The sequence below is a fragment of the Pygocentrus nattereri genome, chromosome 9 (genome assembly GCF_015220715.1).
Source record: "Pygocentrus nattereri isolate fPygNat1 chromosome 9, fPygNat1.pri, whole genome shotgun sequence".
NCBI lineage: Eukaryota > Metazoa > Chordata > Actinopteri > Characiformes > Serrasalmidae > Pygocentrus > Pygocentrus nattereri.
Window position 1 is genome coordinate 36,504,571 of NC_051219.1, and position 24,296 is coordinate 36,528,866.

Sequence of the window (24,296 nt, forward strand, 5' to 3'; positions counted from 1 at the left end):
AAAAGCGCTTTTGTATTTGTAATTTTGTTTTCTCTCCAGGCTCTATAATTACTGCTAATCATAGTTTGCATTTTGTGTTCATATTGTGCAGCCCTAGTTTTATGTAAAAGGGAAGCTGGCAAGGTTTTTATATGGCAGCGATGATACAAAACTATGTACAGAGACTGTTACATGGGTGTTTAATTAGCAAGATATGGTCTGTTATGAAACTAATCACTGAGATAAAAGATCAGTTTGAAAATCTGAAATGCTTACATTATGTAACTCTTCTGTATATAAAAAAACTACCCAACTAATTATAGGCTTAAGGAATTACAGCATATGTACAAGAACGCTGCCTCTGATTCATGCTTTACAGCATCAATTCCAGTATCCACAGTTAAGCATCCATGGCTATTTCGGACCTAACCGAACTGTTACCTGGGCAAAGGACTCATTCATAAAGATGTACAACCGTAATCACCAGCTGATTTCCCAATGTGCCAACAGGAGTAATTAGTGCTAATTAAGGTGACGGGTGATTTCATTATAGCGCACTGTAAGATCTGTTAAGTGCTGATATATTGCCGAACAGTTGGTGTAATAAGGATGCTGACTTGGCATCTCCATCCTGGAGGAGGATGTGATAATAACAAGGAAAAAAACAACGCCTGGCATTTACACATTACACGTGAAAAGACTGACTTGCTAAGCTATATGACAGCAGAACTGTGTAATGAATAAAGTACAAGTCAGTCTGACTAAAAAGAGTCTAATCTCAAAGACGTAGTGTTTAAAAATAGACCACGTATAAAACCCAGCACAGCAACCACACACTCCAGCAAGCACACCTGCTATGGCAATGTGTTCCACGGGGAACCTACACAAAAGCAGCACAATACAGTGACCATATTATTATTATTACGATCACTTAGAAAGACCCAGCCACCCATAAATCAGTGCCTATATGCCAGATCATTATTAGGAGCACACAGGGAGATGGACAGTTGCGTGGCCTTGCCCCTGGCTGTGCTGAGTTTACCTTAAATGACTCGAAGAAGCCCCCACTCCCTCCTCCTCCGTTCTCCAGCTTGTCCTCATCTCCGCCGAGCCCCATCATGGCCTGACTGTTTATATGCAACTCTTCATACAGGGTTTCCAGTAGAGCCGCCCGAGTGCGCTCCTAACCCCACACACACACACACAGGTGCACAATGAATAGGCCATTAGATAGCGAGGTTAATAAATCATGGAGAAATTATGTCTTCCTGACTCATACATATCTCACTGTTACCAACTTACATAACATATTGGCAATACATCTAGACACTTTGGCTTTTTTTCCCTTTAACTCATTAAAATCTGCCCCCAGAGTTAAAGGGGAGTGTACATTTTCATGTTGGGCATAGTAAAATGCAACACCATGTCCAACTGGAGCTTTCTGCAGGGTACAAAGTTTTCTATCACTGCATAAAAGAATCTCGATGCTGCCTTCATTGGTGGACGCATTGTTTTAGAGTGAGCGTACAAACACATTCAGAACTGAACTCAGATTGCTAAAGGCTTATTTCTGATTTATTTGAAGAACGGACAGACTTCAATTGTTTGATATAAATTTCAGATATTCAGATATTTATTTAGATAATGTCAATAGGGAACATGATGACAGATTTCACAGCCATGCTGATGACACAATTTCCATTCCTTTTGAAAATCAAGATTACCATTTGTGTGAAATGCCAGTTGTGTGAGTGGATGACACAAACTGTTCTACAACTAAATCAAGAAAATAATTAAAATATTGATCCTTGGTTCTGAAATTGAGATAAAGCTTCATTTTGAGAAGCTAGTCTCTTGTTTCATATACCAAACCTGAAGCACAAAACCTGGGTGAAATCTTAGATTCTGAGGCCTATTTCTGAGGTAAATGCAGTTTTTCATCATTTGAGAAATACTGCTATATATGTACTTTTATATCTTAAGAGTGAGGCAGAGATACTTGTTCATGTATTTGTTACTGTAATGCTGTTTTTATTGGTTCTTTTACTACTTCTTTTACTCTAAATGGCCTTAAAGCACATGTATGCCTCACAGAATGTCTCTCGGTTAAGGTACCAACAGGTGGTCTTAGAACTGCAGATTCTGGGCTTCTGCAAATACCATAAATATAACACAGAAAATGTGTAAAGGGCTCTTTCTGTTATTATGCTTCTAAACTGTGGATCTCAGTTACACCTTTTATTAGAAAGACAAGCTCTGTGCACACTTAAAACATTTGAAATTGTACCTTTAATTTATCTTTTAACTACAATTCTACCTCTATTTTTGTATTTATCTTTTGAATGTGATCTTTTTTCCCTGTATATCATGTGAAGATATAATACAACCCCAATTCCAGTGAAGTTGGGACGTTGTGTAAAACATAAATAAAAACAGAATACGATGATTTGCAAATCCTTTTCAACCTATATTCAATTGAATTAAGGATTTCATCATCTACAGTCCAATATGCAATCAAAAGATTCAGAGAATCTGGAGAAATCTCTGCAAATAAGCGGAAAGGCAGAAAACCAACATTGAATGCCCGTGACCTTCGATCCCTCAGGCAGCACTGCATTAAAAACCGACATCATTCTGTAACGGATATTACCACATGGGCTCAGGAACACTTCAGAAAATCACCGTCAGTGAACACAGTTCGTCGCTCCATCTACAAGTGCAAGTTAAAACTCTGCCATGCAAAGCGAAAGCCTTATATCAACAACACCCAGAAACGCCACCGGCTTCTCTGGGCCCGAGCTCATCTGAGATGGACTGAGGCAAAGTGGAAAAGTGTCCTGTGGTCTGACGCGTCCACATTTCAAATTGTTTTTGGAAATCATGGACTTCGTGTCCTCTGGGCCAAAGAGGAAAAGGACTGTCTGGATTGTTATCAGCGTAAAGTTCAAAAGCCAGCATCTCTGATGGGGGTGTATTAGTGCCCATGGCATGGGGAACTGACACATCTGTGAAGGCACCATTAATGCTGAAAGGTACATACAGGTTTTGGAGCAACATATGCTGCCATCCAAGCAACGTCTTTTTCAGGGACGTCCCTGCTTATTTCAGCAAGACAATGCCAAGCCACATTCTGCACGTTACAACAACATGGCGTCGTAGTAAAATAGTGCGGGTACTAGACTGGCCTGCCTGCAGTCCAGACCTGTCTCCCTGAAAATGTGTGGTGCAGTATGAAGCACAAAATACGACAATGGAGACCCCGGACTGTTGAGCAACTGAAGTTGTACATCAAGCAAGAATGGGAAAGAATTCCACCTACAAAGCTTTAACAATTTGTGTCTTCAGTTCCCAAACGCTTATTGAGTGTTGTTAAAAGGAAAAATGATATAACAAAGTGGTAAACACGCCCCTGTCCCAACTTCTTTGGAATGTGTTGCAGGCATCAAATTCAAAATGAGTGAATATTTGCAAAAAACAATAAAGTTTATCCGTTTGAACATTAAATATCTTGTCTTTGTAGTGTATTCAATTGAATATAGGTTGAAAAGGCTTTGCAAATCATCGTATTCTGTTTTTATTTATGTTTTACACAACGTCCCAACTTCATTGGAATTAGGGTTGTAGAAACAAAACCCTCAAATTCCTCAAAATAAAAAACCTAAACTTCTTCTACTACTGTTACACCTTATCACTAGTCTGTAAAGCAGTTACTGATATGAAAAGTGACCTATAAATAAAGCTATGATGATGATGATGATGGTGATTATTATTATTAGTGGTAGTAGTATTTCTTATAGGAGTAACAATAAAAGGTGACTGAAGTGTGAAGTATATTTCTGTTAAAATTCTCTGATTTGTTAGTTTACATATCAAAAGAAATGTGATCACTGAAAATTCTAAATATTTAGGGAGAAGAGTAAATGTCATAAACAGGCTATTTTTAGCCTCTACAGTAAGGGGTTATATTAGGCTTTAAACAACAGTTTTTCATAACTTACTTCCAGTTTGGCAAATTTCTCAGCTTTGTAGCAAGCATACTCAGCATTGATCAGCTTAGTGAAAAGAAATTCATGGAATTCTGGTCCCTAAGGGAGAGACAGAGAAACAAGCAGAGAGTGAACTTTATTTTAATGCCGAGCTGGGAAACGCAACAAAAAGAATGGAAAAAAAAAACAATGCGCTCATTTGCAATTTATTTGGGACTAAAAATGCCTTAAGTTAGTATGAATGAACTTACTTTCTTGAATATGGCAGGGTCAGGCAGGGCTGGTCCAAAGAATGGGACATCATCTCTTGCAGTCACTGACACCTGCACAATAACAGGTACATGTATCCTCACTGCCATAAATAACCTTATTTTTTTTTAACAATAATTTAAACTTATAGCTGTTCTTTTATTGTATGAACATTTCATGACAAATTCCAACAGAAAATAGCTCAACATTCATTGGAATAAAATGTTTTGCATTAACATATATTAATGTTTTTTTCCCTTCTCCTATAAAGTTACCATTTTGCTGACAATGTTTTATTGTGACAGCAACAATATATAACAAACTCTAGGCAGAGCCATTTTTGGTATCGAGTTATTTCACAAAAATACTGGGATTGACCTTAAGAGAAGTCCACAGAAGGGTTTAGAAGTTCTGAGCACAAATTAGCTTCAACTTGCAGGCATGTTTTATTATAGAACAGAATGACAGAATAAGGTAAAATGAGATGTCTTTAATATTTGATCTTATTTCTCTGCTGTTCTATCATGGGAATTTAACCTACAACCTTTTGGTTATGAATTTTATTGCACTAAAGCTGTCACATCTCATATCACAGCTTCCACTACTTTCTTAAAGTATTACTACCCAACACTGCTATGTTGGCGGTGTTCTTCAGCTGGAAAGAACCCAGTGGAAGTACTCAGGAGGTGAAAAGTGTTTTAAAGCTAGTCACTCTTTAGGCACTCACATTAAAGTAGTAAGGTGAAAGGCTGTTTGTTTTCCAAATGTTCTACCTTGTACAGGACGTTGTCAGAACAGGAATTCTCCACTTGCACCACAATGTAGGCATGCAGGAAGTTAGATGCAATCATGTCTGGAACAAAGGGAGTGTTCTCTTCTTGAAACACGATGGCCACGATGTCATTTCCTATATGCCTCTTTCTCTGCAGCTACAGTATGGAGAGAGGGAGGAAGGGAGAGACATGATAAGGAAGAACAGAAAAAAGGTTAGAAAAAAGAGACAAACATCAGTCACATATATCTACATTTTTATCCCCCTAGTCATTCTCACTGTGTTTGCTTATATAATTTACTCATATAATTAAATTCATGACCCACAAAATGACGTGTCCACCATTCTGTTTAACATTTATGTGGATTAACTCACACACCAGATGTTCACATTTTCAATGAAACAGCTGGAGGTTAGAAAGACATTACTAACAATGTTGTAAAGTGCATTATATACAATTACTTGTTATTTTTATATAAGACTAAACAATGTTTCCAGGCTGCAAAATTAGTCAAAGCAAATTACAATTGCAAAACACTACATATTCTATTGCATCTGCAAAGATTTACACTATACAGAAAAATGTAATGCATTTAACCACATTCAAAAGTATATACATTGTAAAAATATACATCAATACAATTATTTCCAAAAGTAAGTAAACCTTCAGACAAAACTGCTGTAATGTTTCATTCATGTGAAAATGATCTATAAATTTGAATCAAATAAATTTGAAGCAAGACTTTTTTAGTACGCAAAGATCTTGAATATAGGAAACATTTAAAACAATGAAAAAGTTTCATAAAACAAAGAATACAGCAGCGAATAATCCAACAGTTAAAGAACAGCGTTCCTTAATGAGCAATTGGTAGGATTTTAGGTATTTCACCCATTACAGAGCATAATATTATTAACAGATTCAAGGAATCACAAGAAATCCTTGTGCATAAAGGGCAAGGCTGAAAACCATAACTGAATGCCCATGACCTTTTATCTCTCAGATGGCACTGCAATAAAACCAACATACTACACCATATCGTGAGTCCCACATCTCTGAACACTCTTCACACAGTTAGTGCAACAACACTTGGACAATGTTCACAATGGACAGTGCATTATGGGTCCAGCATATAATAAGCAAGTGCTTATTTGTATGTGTATAAACAAGATGGGAGAGGTGTGATGTGGATGAGAACATGACACTAAGCATGTCAGTAAATATTTACAGAATCTATGATTTATAACATTTTGTTTAGTTGTCTTTGAGTCTTTTTCATTTGCTGCAAAACAATATTTGTTAAATCAACCTAAAAATACTCTGTATGATAACAAACAATTTGGGAAACAATGCAAAGCAATATATTTGTTTAGATGTGGCATTAAATGAACTGTTGTGTCAAGCTTCCTGTTTCTGCAGAGAGGGGTGTGAAAAGTGAACTTGAATTGAAAAATGCTTCTTAGTGATTTTAAAAACAATGCTGAAAAATATGTACACATTTTGGAGTAATATAAAATGTGAATGCTGACAGATATGTACAAATTTTGGAGTAACATCTTTTTCAGGGACGTCCATGTTTATTTCAAGATGGCAATGCAAAGCCACACGTTACAAGAACATGACTGTATAATCAGTGAGTGCGGGTGCTAGGCTGGCCTGCCTGTAGTCCAAACCTATTTACCATTAAAATCATTTGGCACATTATGAAACGCAAAGTGTGACATGAAGTTCCAAAGCAGTTACAGAGCTGAAGTTTTCTATAATGTAAAACACTTTGTGTTTCAATTTAATTTGAAACAATTTATTAATCATTTCTTTCCTCACATACCATTCCAACGTATATGCATAAAACCAAATCAATAAACATCACTAAAAATCCACACGCAATTCATTGGTATGCATTCACAAGTAATGCATTTAATGATATGATCTAGGCCCAGATTAGCTTAGTGTGTCAGGTCGTTTTTGTGTGTGTGTGTGTGTGTGTGTGTGTTCAGGCAGCTGTGAGACTACTGATATTGTGGCAGTCTTTCCTAGTAATTGAGCAGATGGGTAGCAAGGATAATGCCTACTGTGAAGTTTGGACAGGGTGAGTGGAAAAAATAGCTTTCCAAACAAACCTGGACCACAGTTCAATAACAATGCCTGTCCAGTAATGCCAGTAATTTACTGATAATCACTTGTCACAGTGATATTTATATTGTTTTAGCCTGTTTTACTAAAACATATTAGGCTCTGAAGTCTACCCTGTGATGTCTTGTGTGTGTGTGTGTGTGTGTGTGTGTGTGCATGTATAAAAAAGGCTGATTCCCTGAGGAGTGTTCTGAAAACACTGCTCCTCAGAGACAGCTTTTTGGCACTGAGAGACAAGGAGCAGAATAAAGGTCACTTTGTGCAGCGTGTCAACAATCATCTGCCAGCACAGCAGCAGTGTGTCTGCAGGCAGGACATCCGGCTGAGAATACCATCGCTCAAGCTTGCCTCATCTGGCACACTCCAACTAATGGCTTATCCCACAGCTTAAATAAGAATGGAGCAAAAATGAGCCTGCACTGCCAATTAATTTCCATTAAACTGTACTGCTCTTAAAATGACTGCTAATAGAGAGGCAAAGAAAAATGCTGATCCAAGAGATGCCGACAGAGCAAAAACATATAATGAAACTTTTTCTAAAGCTTGCCAACAAACTGTAACAGAAAAAATGCATCAACAGTACAAAAGAGTAAGTATCTAATTAAAAAAGAACTGGAGGAAAAAGACAACTGTTAAAACTGGTTGTTCGATGTTCTAGGAGTACTGCTAAACAAAATCTATAACAACAACATATACTGCCAACCCCTGTGCTGTTCCTTGCTGAAGGTTTGACGAAGGATTTTAAGACTGAGTTCACCTGTTGTGTGTCTCCTTCTGTGTAGGGGAGTTTGGTGGACACATGGAACATCACCTCCTTATTATGGAAGTTGCGGTAGACGGATTCTGTGCCTGTCTGTCCATGTGTCACATCTAAGCCCCCTCGAAAACTAGAAAAGAGAGATCAGTTATAGCCAAGCATAATAAAAATCATGTAGAGTTACTAAAAATATTGTTCCTGAAGATAATGTGCAGATTCCAGTAGCACCACTGATCTAAGGGTTGGTCTAAATATAGAACATCTGAACCTGCAGCATTTGATATTGAAGATAACATGACAGGCAGGGTTGAATGCAACCTTTAAAATAACATAGAGGGGGACAAAAACTGCCTGTCAAAAATTTGGGTGCACTTTGTCTTCTATTTCCTAATGATTTTGAATACACATTTTGAATACACAATACACAAGGGCTTATTAGTGCAGATATCACAACAAAGAGATAAAATGTGTGGCACTTGGACTATTCCCAAATGAATACTGTCACAAATATATACCCATTTAAAATAGTTTATATATATATATATATATATATATATATATATTTATTTATTTATTTATTTATTGATGTAACTGCAACGAAAACAAGAAAACATTGATATTTATGATTTTGACAAGTCAAAACTTTTCAAAACTTTTAGGATGTCTGGACTGGATGTCTTACTGTGTTCAACATCTTACCCTTTGAAGTCATGGAGCTCGATCTTCTGTCCCAGAAACTCTAAAAACTCTACAAAAGCAGGACTCTCCTCATTATTGCCAAACAGCTCCTCCTCTGAAGTCTACATGGACAAAAATACACCACAAGATTTGCATTTAAGTGTCCTTGGCTATAAAGACGACAGCTCCTACAGCACCTGGGAGATTTCATAGGAAGTCACTACAACATTATGTGAATAAGTGGACAAATATAGAGATTTTGCTGCTTTTTTTTAAGATGGTGCATTATAATAACAAGAGAGCAAATTGACATGGCTTTTGTTAGGGAGCACAAAGCCGAATATTCAACAAATGCTAAATGAAATGAACCTTTCCAAAGAGCATCAGCAAACAACTTGAGTAAGACAAAAGCCCTGACCCGCTCTGATATAAGCAGACCTACAGGGCTGATTCATTATGATTCCCTATGAGCCAATTAGCCTGATGAAAATGCTAATTGCTTTCCTGAATAAACATCATCTCTCATTTAGAAATGCTGAAGGGGGTGGAGAGGGGAGACGGACAAAGATAGAAATGGATGTTTTAGGCAGTGATAAAGTGTTGGACAGACATTTTTGTTTGTCTTTTGATGGCTTCAGGAGGCCCTTTTGTGTGCGTGTGTCTGTGTGTGCGTCTGTTGTCATGCATAGACGTGTGAGGAAGAGATCTTTTCTGCGGTTTCAACCTCACCTCCTATACCATGCTAATGCTGTTAGCGTTGGTCTTGAGAGCCCTCACAAACACTCTGTTCCTCTGGCCACTGCTCTTGGTTCCTCTGACCAACTCTTGCCCCCAACCTTAAAGGTCAAGCAGCTGGGCCTATGCCATCAAGCCACTCAATCAGGTCCTCAGCGAACAACAGTGTTATGATTTTAATAAAAGAGGAGCAGATGCGATGTTCATGGCTGGACTTTTTACTTTCACCGAGGTGTAATGTTGATGCTACAGCACAAAACAACATTTATATCTTTCCAAAGTTTGGGGAGGGCCCTTAACACATGGTTTAATGAGTTTTGTGTGGAGGGTTGTGTGGAGAGTTGTGACTTCAACTCCAGTGAACACCTCAGGGATGAACTGGACCATCAACTGCTAGCCAGGCCTTCTCATGCATCATCAGTGCCTGACCTCACAAATGCTCTTTTGATTGAATAGGCACAAATTCACAGACACACTTCAACATCCTGTGAATAGCCTTCCTAAAAGTTTGGAAGCCAACAGCAGAGCGGAGACCAAGTCCACATTAAAGGCGATGGTTTAGAATGAGAAGTCCAACAAGCTCATATAGGTATGATGGCCACATGTCCACATACTTTTGTCTGTAGTTAACGATAAAGACCCCCGTGTGGGACCCACCTGTCCGAACTTCTGATATATTACACCAAACTTGAAGTTGTTGCTGATGACATGCTCGTCAAAAGTGACAATGAGCCTTGAAGCCTGCGGGAAAAAACAGAAAGAACTTTAATTCAGCCTTCAGAGCCACACTGTCAGTGGAAAACTGCAGCATGCTGAGAGAGAGAGAAAGAGAGAAATGCACATCCATCTCCTCTTCTGCTCCCCTGCTGGATGACTCCAATGTCATAGCTTAATTAATAAGGACAAGTTCTCATTGAGGCTTGGATTAGCAATTTCTCAGTTATGCATGTCATTTCATTGTAGCGAGATGATGCAAAGACAGAATATTGATTGCAAGACCTTGCATACCTTTGGGTAAAGCACAGGGAAAAATCGGTCCACGTTCACCTCCTCACATACCAGCTGGGAATAAGAAAAAAGAACAAACCATGATTGATTTTTCTCTTTTGTTCAAACTGTTTGTAGAAAAAGCAAAAGCAGTGTGTGGGGCTCTTTTGTCCAAGCTGCTGAGATGGGGCTCCCAGGGAGCAAATCTATCAGTCATGTCTTTCAGAGTGAATCATGATAAATTGCAAGGGCAGAAAATAATAGCGCTGACCACTGCACCCTGCCCAGTGCTACATTCTCACCTTGGCCATCTGGACAATGTTGGGAAATTCAGTCAGACATGATATCGGGATCACGTCGTGATATGTTTTCAATTTGCATCTGGTATCAAAAGAGAAGAGATAACTGTAAACACAAAATAGAGATAGCAGCCCAGGGGCTTTATTTGCATTTTGTCTTGACATGCTTTAAAGGAACAAAAATGGAAATGAAACTAACAACTGATGGATGTAATTATAGAGCTGTAATGGATTTTTTCATCACTCAGTTATATTTGGTGTCAGTGTGCTGTCAGCTGCTTTAGCTATGTCACATGGGTAAGATGACAGCAACGTCCTGCAGTTTTCACTCCACCCACACACTGTCCTATATTGTCCATCTGGTGTCTACTTCGGAAATGAGGGTGCCTTGGACATGCTGTCTGTGTAATCTCAAGAGAAAAGTGTGTGATCGTGGGGGTTATTATTGTGTCCGGTAATGACTCATGGTTTCAAAATAGTTGCTGCCATGTCCAGAACAATCTCCATTTAAAATGTACACAAACCAGTGGGGGAGGAGATTATTTGTCAATGTTCTCACGGGTTGTCTTTCTCTGCAGAAATAAGAATAATGAGCAGGTATAAAGCCAGCAGTGTCCTTTAAATGAAAAAATGCTTCAAAACAATGTCTTTTTTGTGAAAATTATTTAGTTCATATAGTGTGGCGTACTTTGCTTGCTGAAGAACTACTAATTTATTCTGAGACCTCTTCTTGCCTGCGAATGGTTTTAAGCGCTGCACCAGTCATTCTGAGACCTCCCTGCATAAAGTGGATTTCTACTGGTGCTGAGACATAGCTAATTTCTTTTAACTGTGTTTACAACAGCATATTCAACGGTGGCTCAGTTTTGTTTCATTCTTTTGTCATTTGAAGTATACTGATGGCTTAAGACCCATGTGTCAAACACAAGGCCTATGGCACAATCCTATGCGGCCCACACAATTATTTGATTGTCTTTAATATTAGCCTGTTTTGGCATGAGCTGCACTACAAACCTAGGCATGCCTTGCAATGTAACTTGTGCTGACAAATCAACAATCCCTCCCAACAACAATCTCTGGGACAGCGGTTTTCTACTCAGTTCTACATGTCATATCACACTAGCTGTGTTTCAGCTGCAGTTCAACCAACATAAACTCTATAAACACTCAGCAGCTCATAAACTGATCACAAGAGTTAACTTGCAGCAAAGAAAAGATGCCATGTGTCTAGATTAAATGCACAGGTACATTTAAAAGACCTACATCCTGGGGACATTAAAAGAAATGTAACAGTTATCTATCCAATGTGGTTCACATAAATAAAATATTCAGATGTAATAAAAGGAGGTTTACTACAAGGGTCTATATTTTGCTGTCGATGTTTTGGCATATTAAAATGTAAATGCTCTCTGGCCCGTGGATTTGTTGAAATTTATTAATGTGGCCCTTTTAGTGTTTGAGTTTGACACCTCTGGCTTAAGAGAAAGGGAGACTTGGACCTTGATGGAATGGGTGAGTTACAAAGGAGTGATAAAGCGTACCTCAGCATCAAACGCAGGTGTTCCTGGTCCCCAATAACTTCATATTTAACAGAGAAGACCAGGTGGCCCAGAGCACTGTCCACTGTGTAGTAATTAAAATGCTCCTAATGACAGAACAGAAGGGAGAAGTGTGAGAACACATTCATCTTCTGAGACACACAAATACTCTTCATGGTGCACACATAAAAACACACTCACACAGACCTTCAACACATGCATGCACCTCATTAAGATTCCTCCTGGGAATTTTATAGACCACTGCTTCTATTCACACATAGGGCTCATCCATTATGGAAATTGTATTAGATTTCAGAATATTACACTAATCTAAAGGCAAATCTAATATGTCTCCATTAGAACTCCACTCTGAGGTACACGTGACTGGGTCACATTTGCTCGCTTCTCTTTTGTAAAGATAAGTAGGAAATTGTCCTCACAGTACAGGGCCACGTGTAATCCTTTTTGGTGGGAGGGTAGAGACATCTGTCTTTCTTTAGTAAAATGCATTTTCCTATTCTCAAGAGAAAGGTTTTTTCTTCAAATGCTAATTTCTGCTTAAATATAAGTGCATGCAACTGAAAAGCCAGTCAATATAAAAGTTGGCCATACCACACTAAGGGATAAAGCACACAAAGCCAGATGTACTGTTTTTTTGTGCCAAGTTTCATGTACAAATAGGACACATATAGCTTCAAAAATCATATGCTATGAACAAAACTTGTGCAATACTTTGTGAAAATCTGAGACCACCCTTCATTTATTTCATTTCCAGTCAAAAGTACATGTTCATTTCTCAGGAAATATTTGCGAGGAGATTATATATAAGAAGATTCACTTGAAAAAGAAGAAGGAAGTCAAAGGTAAATAAATGATAAAAGTGAAAAAGTTTCCTCTTATCTGCAGAAAAAAATCTGAAAAGATATAAAGAAAATGTGACTCCTAAGAGCTTTGAAAGGCCTGGTAGCCCACCAAAACTATCACCATCAGATAAACAGCATTTAAAGCTTTCATCTTGTAAAGGTGGAGAAAATCTATCTTCTCTCTTGCTTAAGATCTGAAAAGATCCACAAATGTTTCTGTCCACTGTGAGAAGACAGCTCAACTCTGTGGGTCTGAAAGGAGTAAAAATTTGCAAATCACTGTTACTGTTCTCAGAACAAAGGACTGGTCAGCATACAGTCCTTCATGCGATCAACTTCTAAGACGGCGGATTTCGGTAACAAAATACAGAAAAACTTTCCTGAACAGTTTGAAAGCAGTAGCAAAAGCAAAGGGTAGACACACCAAACATATACACATAATTTAGTTGTTGAGGCCTTTGTGTCATTTTTTCCTGATTCTGAAAAATGAATAGCTTCTACTTGTAACTTGTAATAGCTGTTTTAATGGAAAGTATGTACAATAAAGTATTGTACATCTGGCCTACAGTGTTTAGAAACATGTTCCTCAGTTTGAGCCTTTTGCTGTAATGTGGACTGAAAAGCAGAGGCTTGTCTCACCTTGCCCAGAAAATGTTTCCTGTATATCTTGGCTGTGGTGTTGCACTCTAACTTCACGCGAGATGTGGGGGACAGGAGCAGCTCTGGGTCATTTCCGTTGCTCAACTCATGATTGGTGCCTTCAATCCAGTAGCCCCCAAACTGGGGCAGGAGAATCAAGGGGAAAGGGCTCTTCCTGCCCAGCACCTGACAGACATAACACACCAATGAAGCCTGCCAGGCTGCACAATATATTGTTTGTTAATCATAATCACAATATAGGCCTTATCAATACTGACGTTATAGAACACTGTAATACGCAAATGAGCTACTGGGGTATTTTGATCAATCAGATGCTTTACATAATCCAACCAATGTAAATACTTTTGTTAAAACAACGCACACTGATCACTAAACAAAGTTATGCCATGAGTCCAAGTTTTATTCATATCATGCAGGCCTTGAAGCCAAGCAAAGGAAGAGATGTTGATACATGTATTCTATCTTACCTCATGGACACTGGGATATGGGATGTAGTCCTCCTCGGTCTATAAAGAGAATCAAATACTCCTATTATTTCCTGTGTATTCTCTCTGGACATGAAATGTCTTGAGAAACATACTGCAAGATACAATATTCAGAATATTCAGTATGAATTTACAAACTGTTAAATATTTTATGTTAAGTGCTTAGATACATTTTGGAAAATGATGTCAAGCTAAGCATGTACTGTCCATTGGGCCAACAACTGAACCATTCTCTTTGTTCCAATCTTAGTGCATTCAGAAGCCACTGCTCATTTTGATTCATTACACACAAAATGGCCTCAGGCCAGAGAATATTGCTCAGCAACAATTCATCTCATTTGATTGGATCTCTATTAGTTGGTGTCTGAAAGAAGGGTTATTGCTGTCTCTGAACACGGGACTTCTTGGCCTGCCTGATAACTGGCCCTTCCATTTGAAGCTGTCTGCCAGCAGATAAGAACGTCAGCTTGAGACAATTGGGGCTGTGTGTGAGTTTTGGTGGGAGTGTTTGTGCATAAGGGCACGAAGATGGAATAGGTGGACCTACTTTGAGAGGGGGTGGAAGGGTACTCCGCTGTTCATCCATTCTGTTGCTCTGAAACATAAAGATAAAGAAGAAGTAATGAGCCTGTCAGGATGCTCTTTAGCTAACAGGCCACTGATGCACTGCTGCATTTAATGAGAATTAAAGAGTTTACATCTCATTAATGAAACAGACATACAGTACTTGGTAAAAGTCAGAGACCAACTTCCTTTTATTTTGAAGTAGAGTAAAATTGGGCATTACGTTTTCCAGCATCAGAAAAAGAAGGCATATATTTAATCAAAAACTATACAGAAGCTTCAACCACTGTATATAACATCTAACTTTGCAGTATTTAGCGTCTTCTCTTTGCCTTCATTACAACTTCGACTCTTTTCAGGTGATGCGCTTTGAGTTTTATAAGTCAGTTGCATTTTCTGCTTCTCATGAGCCTAAATCCTAATCCCAAACACATTCAATGAATTGAAGTCTGGTCTCTGGGGTTGACAGTCAATTGTTCTGAGAACACCGGCAGCATCTTTGTTTTACAAACTTTCTTCTTTTTTTGTTTTTATTGCAATGTCCTCTCACAGTGGAAGGATGGACAGAAACATAACATAACAAACAACATAACTTTCACATATCTGAGGCAAGAGTGGAACTGGATTTTCGCCTCTCTCTCAAACATGAAAGTTTTAAGTAGTGTTGATCTGATTGTGGTCTACCAGATCTTGCACGGTTACCCTGTTTTCCCTCCTCTTTTTGCACCTAATGTAAGCTCATATGTAATTTCCTCAGAAATATCTTCTACAAATCACTTACTTATACATAATGTTGTACTTACATTTTACAATTATGGCATTTGGCAGACGCTCTTATCCAGAATGACTTACAAATTTGATTACTTTACACATGTAGGCCAAGGTGGTGTTAGGTGTCTTGCCGAAGAACTCTTATTGGTATAGTGTAGGGTGCTTGCTCTGGTGGGGGATTGAAACCCAGTCTACAGTGTCGAAGGCAGAGGAGTTAACCACTACACTACACCAACCACTTGCCCATTTTGACTGGAAATGAAGTAAAAGAGGGTGGTCTCTGACTTTTGTAAAGTAGAGTGTCTCACATCATTTGTCGCTCCAAAAATCAATGAAAACATTTCATATATAAAGTAGTATATTCTTCATGTGTCTTTCACTGGTAGCATTACATTCCAGGTGCTCTAGCCAAGAAACAATATTCAGACAGTGAAAAACAGTCTAAATATTTAATGAAATGAAGACAATAATGAGACTGAATATTATACACAGAACAAAGCACTTAGTGTTACACAGCATTTGCTAGAGGCATACTGCGGGGAAAGTGTTCACAGTCAGAAGGAGGCTTAGAAAGAGAGAATTAGGCAGAAACAGTATCTTATTCACATTTTTGGGGAACACTATACTTAATCAAACATATTAAAAATGTATAAAGAATTTATAGCAACAATACGATTAAGAAGTAAGAAAAGTACATTTCATAAAAATAAATGCAGAGTAATGCGAAAAGGATAAGGCAACGTCAGAAAACACAGCAAAGATATTTACGTTTTCTGTTCACTCAAACTCAGTGAATGTCAAATGCTATATATGTCAATATCAGATAGTGAGGCCAGCATGGTAAGCGCTAATATTATATTTTCACGGAATGTCAAGAGTGCAAAAATGAAATCTCTCCCATGACAGTTCAGCAGTCTGACAGGAGGAAACCCTTGGTCACTGACACAGATTGCAGCCTTGCAAATGTCTCAGAGTTCAGCAAAAGCCCACAGGCTGTGAGTGACCCTGACTGTGTTATGAGGATTCAAATGGGCTCTGATGCCAGTTGTGACTGTGTGTTTGAAATGAAGGAACGCATCTCAAGAAGATCTTCTGAATTACATCATGATACCAGTCATCTTTCATTCCTTAAATGACACTAATTATCTCATGTTTCTTGCTTTCTTCTAGAGGACATTCTGTTCTAGATCCTCAAGCTCTAATGGCAGACTATTAAAAGCAAAAGTTCCTAAATAGTTCTACGGTTGGATACATAGTTTTAGTAGAAACCAGAGAATATAGTGTAAAATATTAAAGTTGGTTTGATGATCCTAAAACTGAGTGTTGTATTAAAAATTCAGCAAAGCTTTAAAGAAAAAACAACACGGCTTCAAAATCATCAGTTGATGAAAACATTGATATTTCTGCACATCGGGGTCTTGGAATTTTTTTTGAATCTTGGAATCTTTTTATTTTAAAAAGTAAAAGTTCCTTCTTGGAAATGGCATACTATATTGCCATTACAAGGTTATATCTGCATCAGCCAGTGAAAACCACTCAAAATTCAAGTCTTATCCATGTGCCTAAGCAATAAAGAGGCCTAGGAGTTTGGCTATGATGTCTATATAAAAAGGCCTTGGCCAACTCATCAGCTCGTTTAAAGCACAGACATGTTAAAGTCAGAATCTATTACTTAGCTAGCAACTGATTAAATTCGGTAGCTTGGTCAGCTTGGTAACCAGCTAGCTACATTATTCTCTCTACAAAACAGAGAACTAGCTATTTAACTGAAAGCTGAGCTCAAGGATCAATCATTAATTGCTTATATGGACATTGCTGAAGGTCAACAGTTGCTAGCAAATTAATCATGAAAGACAGCTACCTTACCTTCCTTATTTAGCTGATGCTAGTTAGCCAGCAAGCTAATTAACTTCCAGTTTAATTAGCTATGTTACATTATCTGCAAATCTGCAAGCTAGCTACCAGAGAAGCACAATAAATTAGCTAGCTAGATGAAAATTTCATAAAAGTACATTTTTAAATATTTAATTTCAGAAGTACTGAGAAATAATGGGTAAGTGCTATGAGAGTAGCAAAGAGCACCAAGAAACACACAGCATCAAGAGAGAATATTTTCTACAATTAATAAATATTATGAAATTAACATGTTGGAACTTTTGATATAGCACAATACATGTATGTCAACATAATACTGCTTTTCTGATATGCATTTAGTTTTCATAATACAATACATTTAATATTAAATTCACTTCCAGTACAAAAGATCTATCCTATGAAATTAACCTGCTATGGTGCTCATTTCCATACATTAAACGGGTCTATTTTAATCAATATGCTTCTGATATTGACATGGCTCATGAAACCTGTAGAAATATCTGAAAAAGGGATTTAAAAAAGTGTAGCTACTAAACTGTATTACACTGAAACAGCTGCCTTCATATTATATCTATCATGTGTTATAAGTATTTATGATAACAGAGAATTTTATACAGTGCAGTAAGGTGTGGATTTATGTGGATTTATTCACAGCTAGAACCTTATAATTCTAAACATAAAGAGAGCTATCAGAACTAAAAGGTTCTCCATATCTGCATTTGGTCCCTTCCTTAATATTCTTGGATTTTAGTGTCCAGTGGTCAAAAGTATCTCATGGAAATGGCTTTGGAGCTTTGCTATTTTGACAGATTTTAGGCAGACAATATGCAGATTGTGTTGTAGGCCATCTTTGCTGTGTCCACAGCTCACTAAAAACATTATCTAGTGTTTGTACATCAATATCTTAAAGAAGGCAGAGTTCTCATTTACTTTACTTCTAGATGTGATCCCAAGGAATGCTGGGGTAGCCACAGCATGTGGAATAAACAAAGAAAAACAGATGGACAGATGGACACATGAATAAACAGACAGATGAGCTGGCTTGATAGTTCACTTATGCTTGCGACATACTCTTAAAAATGAAGATTCTTCAAGGGTTGTTTAGGAAAGACAACGGTTCTATATAGAACTATGAACGCTCAAAGAACCAATGTGTTTAAAGGGTTATTTTCATTGTAAACTGGATGATAACAAAATCTCTATCAATCTGAAGAACCATTTCACCAAGCAAAGCACCCTTTAAGCATATAAATGATTCTTTGAGTGTTCACGGTTCTATACAAAACCACTGACTTTACTAAACAACCCTTGAAGAACTTTATTTTTTAATAGTGTAGGCTAGCTTTTGCATGGCCATAGCTTTGTATGTTTCTTTACTTCCTAAAACTGGAATTGCTCTGTTAATATCTAAAGAGGAGAATGTTGGTGAAGTACGTTGGCCATTTAAAACATTGAGACATTATTCATAAGACACATAGTACTTTGTAAGAGCAAAATTAACCTACTAAGAAAGAAAATACAGATTTAGGCTCCCTGGAGTTTTAATTGGTTTAGAACCGATACATCATGACGAGTTATTTAAACTCACATCTTACTTCGAAAATGCTTCTTTAATGATCCATTCACTGAAAGGTTCTTTAGTGAACCAAGAGCGGTTCTTTTACAGCACCTTTATTTTTATAAGTGTGTTGTCAATCAGGATCAGAAATCAACGCCATAGTGTTCTAAACTGTGTCATGTGCAAAGCAAAGTTTACAGATTGGTAATTTGTCTCAAAGGTTTCTAGTCACCTATTAGTCAGAGAAAAATTATGACAGCATGCGGTTGAGAAAGAACCTGCTTTCATCTACATTTCAATTACACAGGGATGCTAAATGAAGGTGACTTTGGCACTGATGATGACTAATTCTGCTTTTCTCTGAGTTGAACAGATTAACTTTGTGATGTACTGTACATTTGAAAGCACAGGACTGAATAATGAAAGTGTTCTCATTATATCTACATCACTGACCTTCAGAAGAATACAAAAAGCAAACAAATGCAATTAGGTAACCAGCCCTGAGAGCTGGTTCTGGGGTTAGTGAAAGTGATCTGAGCTCAGAAACAGAAGGGGAAGAAAAGAAAAGATAAAAGAAATACTTTACCTGCATTCTCTCAATCATTTCAAACAAATCAGTAGTCTGAAAAAGGGGGAGATGAGATGAGATGAGTGAGGTGACAAATGATTAAAATTGAGATGTGAAAGCTGAGCCCTAGATTATGTTACATGATCTAAGTAGGGCAAAGCTGAGGACAGGGAACACATTGCAGATCTTGGATTTATTCAATTTCTCCACAGAATTCATGTTTCACTTTATTATGCCACTATATCTCTGTTTCAACATTTCTGACCCTCATTTCTTCAAATTTGATAGCCATGTCTTTGAACCTAACCCGGCAGACCTACTTCAAAACGTCTTTTCTGTTCAGAATAAAAAGTAACCAATGAGGTTAATAGGCAATCAACTCAAATCCTAGTTTGCACAGCCTCCTGAAACCGGTGCACAAACTAGTGTTGAAGTCATTTAGTAAAGCACAATGTTAGCAGAGCCAAGCACACTGGCATTTCTAGCGGCAGGAATCAAGTATTATATGGCAGATGCTGATATCTCTATGAGGTGATGATATGATGACAACTGCTGTATATTACATTTTCCCTTATACTTTCATAGATTTCATAGATGAGTGTGCACTTCCATACCATATGTTTTTCATTTGATGAAACAATGACAAAAAAAAAAAAACAGAGCGAAATGTTTTTACGCAATACTAGACTATATACAGTATGGTGCGAAAGTCAGAGGCCATTTAATTAACAGGAACAGAAGCCTTAACAACCAAATATACAGTACCATGCAAAAGTTTTAGGCATCTAAGCAAATTTTTAAACAATTTATCTCAGCAGTGAGTTTATCACAATATGCATTAGAATAAAGTCATATTCATAATTCAAATAAACATAAAAACAATAAAAAGCTACAAGAATTTCTTGGGTCCATATTTTTCCTTGACACCTTCACAGCCGCCACAGAGACTTGTTAATATTATCAGTTACATCATGAGCTCAATTTAATGAAGCACTGATTGGTCAAACCAAGAGTTGCTTATTAACTAAAGGGTGGGCCATTTATATGGATACACCCAAATAAAATGGGAATGGTTGGTGATGTTAATTTCCTGTTTGTGGCACTATCCGTGGATTGGTCATCGTGGGCCACTTGAATGGCCCCCAAAGTCTCCTAATCTGACCCCCTTAGACTTTTATCTTTGGGGTCATCTGAAAGCAATTATCTATGCTGTGAAGATACGAGATGTGCAGCACCTGAAACTACGGATACTGGAAGCCTGTGCTAGCATTTCTTCTGTGGTGTTGCTATCAGTGTGTGAAGAGCGGGAGAAGAGGGTTGCATTGACAATCCAACATAATATTTTATAAGTTGTCAGAAACTTGTAAATAACTCATGAAAGAATAAAGTTACGTTAAAACCAAGCACACCATTGTTTTCTTGTGAATTTCTCAATAAGTTTGATGTGTCACATGACCCTCTTCCCATTGAAAAAAACTAAAGTTTGGATACAAAATGGCCGACTTCAAAACGGCTGCCATGGTCACCACCCATCTTGAAAAGTTTTCCCCCTCCCATATACTAATGTGCCACAAACAGGAAGTTAATATCACCAACCATTCCCATTTTATTTGGGTGTATCCATATAAATGGCCCACCCTGTTCATATAATACTGGGCTTCATTATGAATTAATACTCTGTAAATTTTGTTTATTCAAATATTAACACTTTTCTCAGCAAATAAACATACTACACAAATAAATAGATTCCGAAAATGTGTCTTAGGTGCCTAAGACTTTTGACCAGTACTGTATACTTTTATTTTTGTCAGTGTTTAGTGTGTCTACCCTTTTTCTTTCTTTTTCAGAATCTTGCTTTCAGTTTTTCAAAGCACAGGGATATTTTTCTACAACTCCAAAATTCCATCTTGGAAGCTGGTTTACTGTTTACTACAGTACACAAAAATAACTTTTCATCAAATTAAAATGAACCATGTCTTGTACTCTTAGGAGCATTAATGTGGTTTCAGTTGAAATAATGTACAGAATATGCTCTTATGCCAAAATTCTGCTACCTGATTGAGTGAATGGTTAGAAATTACCTCATGCTTTTATTATTGCGCATAATAACTGCAATTTCTGAGGATTAAATCAGTTGTGTAGCATTACTATTGCACTATAAGATTGTGTGTTGTAAGGTCAGATAATTTACTGACATTTCAATCTGGATTAGTGGCTTTGAGTGGAATTTATTTCCTTATGCCAAATTATGAAGGGAATTACTTCTGTAAGCTCCTTTGAACTAAATCGCCCATATCTTTCAGCATCAGACTTACTAGATATCTTTGCTGTATTCCTGTATTCCACAGCAGTGTACAACTGTGCACAACACTTATCCTGTGCTCCTTACTAACTACAACTATAGTCATCTTTTCAACTAGAGAAGCAAACACATCAACATACACACTGTTGCATAGCACCAGTACATTTCTAATTACTAGAAACAAGAGGAATTTAATTTACTTCCATGCATAATTCACACAGCAGAGATCAGTCCAGGACCTGGGAGAGACCCAAACATAACACAAAAGAGCAGGTCCAACGATCTTGTGTGTGTAGAATGAAGCCTGAACGGCTTTCTTCTCATAGACTTGAGCAAACAGATTGTGTACTGTAGCACATTGTTTGAGTACATTGTGTTAGTCCTCCGCCATATGCAAACAGACTCTATTTCTGCCTTGAAAACAAACATTAGAAGAAAATTAGCAGTGCCAAGCAAAATACCAATAGCACAATCTCACTTGGAGAGAATGCGTGTGTGAGTCTGTAGCTGTTGACCCACTTACTGTATTTCACTACAGAGCTTTCACACACCTCTCATTTATTGGACAACAGAATGAAACAGCAGGCAGAAAAGCTTTATCAAAATATAATAGCCAAAAAAGCTCTACACCATGTGCTGCTCATTCTAACTCAGCACATCCTCCTTCAGCAAACACTGCTACAGTCATAACTGCACACTGCTTTTAAATGACAAATGCAAAGCTAAATACTGTACCATGCTCCTTTTTTCTAGCCAAAAAAGTTTCAGAAAAACAACAAAGTTGTTGTAGTTATAAACCTACCTAGTAGACAGTAGGGGTGTAACAATATACTCAGTCCACAGTTAGTTTCAGGAAAAAATTGTTTACAATTTGGTATTCTCTGGGCTTGTGAATTTGTGTGCAGTGTACCATTGTACCAATGGTCCGTGGTGATTGGACAAGTGACTGAGTGACGATTCCATAATTTCCTGTTTGAGCACTGCTTAACTGGACAAAATAAACATGCCATCTCCTCAGAAATGTTGTTCTTTGTCAGAAACTAACTTGGTTCTTGGTATGGTTTGGTAGTGCACTACCGAATGATCTAAAGTCCGATAACATATCAGGACTTATTTTAGACATTAAATAACACTGAAAGAAAGCTACTTTCAAGAAAACAGATTGGAAGAAGAACATAATTATGTTATGAATTTTAAAGTCATGGGCAGCATTAGACATTTAAATCTTACAACAAGATTGACTTTTGGAACAGACGAAAACTACTGGTGACTGGCAATACTATAATCTGCTCAAGCCTAATATACTTGCAATATTTTGAACAAATTTCCAAAAGTCCATTCTCCATTGTGGCACAGCTGTACACTGCAATACGACCATGTCACAATACTTTGTTACACCCTTAGTAGCAAGGGTGGGGTAATATGGAAAAAATGTAATTCAACTTGGATGTGTGAAGACTTTTAATGCACATCGCATGTCAAAATATTTTATGCATATTTTATTTTTTGAAGTTTGCATCAATCAGAACAAAAACAGTGCTGCTACATTTAAAAAATGCCCAATGACTTAGTACAGTGATATTTTTCATTTGATGTTTCATGTGTTGTGCATCACATCCAGTTACACAGCACCACTTATGCAGACATGGACCCGCTGTTAAATTACACAGCTGGTTAGAATTCTTTAAGTACTGACGATATCCACAACATGCATGCATGTCATGTCACCCACCCTTATGTGTAGCACATACTGTCACCTGTTGTATGTTTTTATACTGCCTTCAACACACAACACAAATCTGAACAGAAAACTGACTATGGTGTAAAATGGATTTCATGTGACCGATCTTTAACATTTCAGAATTGATCTTTAGTCTGCAGTGGTCAGAGTGATTGAGCTGTCGCCAAGAGCTGTGAAACTGCTTCACTACAAGCTACCGATGCACTTCAATTCAATATCCGTGCTCAGATGCACAGGATCGATTCTCATTCCACACTTTCAGCTTCAGCATTCTATGACTTTTCTTAAGCTTCAAACATCTACTTACAGTTCCAGGCCTTTTCCAGTGCTTCACTGTCACATGGAGTGGACTTGGATAAACACTGCGACCTTTTGTGGCCATTCTGAAGTGTATTAATAATCCTCTACCTCCAATCCAGATTGGTTCAGGATACTATCCGGAAGAGCTTTTCAAGGATTTCCAAGAACACTTTCTGCTTTCCATGAGAGTGAGAAGAAAAGTCCAAACCGTCCACCCTGGAGTGCAGGAGTTCCATCACAGCGGTGCAAGAATGCCTCTGATGAGTAAACTTAATTGTGTGTATGCTCTGCGAGATGTGAGTCTGAAACCTGCACTGTATGTGTATGTTTGTGTTTATAAGCATGAAGGTCTCCAGCATCTGTGTTGGAGACAATATCTCAATTCTCAATATTTCCCTCTCTCGACTGATGTTGTGGGAACTGGCAAGAAAAGTCTTGCATTCCTCTCGCACCGTGTTAGCAGCTCTTCTCCCACATGTTCGTTCTCTCTCTCTCTCT

At 37.7% G+C, this 24,296-nt stretch overlaps 1 protein-coding gene across 22 annotated transcripts in view; it reads right to left on the reverse strand.

The window, feature by feature from the left end:
- Nucleotides 1-24,296, reverse strand: part of LOC108434374 (RAP1 GTPase activating protein) — a 130,826-nt gene that overhangs the window by 18,757 nt on the left and 87,773 nt on the right. For 17 of the 22 annotated variants that reach the window (XM_037541269.1, XM_037541270.1, XM_037541274.1 and 14 more), the window contains 14 exons: nt 19,474-19,509; nt 14,667-14,714; nt 14,102-14,140; nt 13,614-13,799; nt 12,115-12,218; nt 10,577-10,655; nt 10,296-10,349; nt 9,945-10,028; nt 8,574-8,674; nt 7,875-8,004; nt 4,988-5,143; nt 4,217-4,288; nt 3,978-4,064; nt 1,022-1,162 (listed from right to left, as the gene is read on the reverse strand). In XM_037541269.1, coding sequence (XP_037397166.1) covers nt 1,022-1,162; nt 3,978-4,064; nt 4,217-4,288; nt 4,988-5,143; nt 7,875-8,004; nt 8,574-8,674; nt 9,945-10,028; nt 10,296-10,349; nt 10,577-10,655; nt 12,115-12,218; nt 13,614-13,799; nt 14,102-14,140; nt 14,667-14,714; nt 19,474-19,491 — 1,299 coding nt within the window. In that variant the 5' untranslated portion in view covers nt 19,492-19,509. Of the gene's footprint in view, nt 1-1,021; nt 1,163-3,977; nt 4,065-4,216; nt 4,289-4,987; nt 5,144-7,874; nt 8,005-8,573; nt 8,675-9,944; nt 10,029-10,295; nt 10,350-10,576; nt 10,656-12,114; nt 12,219-13,613; nt 13,800-14,101; nt 14,141-14,666; nt 14,715-19,473; nt 19,510-23,805; nt 24,250-24,296 lie in introns of those variants that run through there. The other 5 variants (XM_037541259.1, XM_037541262.1, XM_037541272.1 and 2 more) reach the window with 2 other exon arrangements.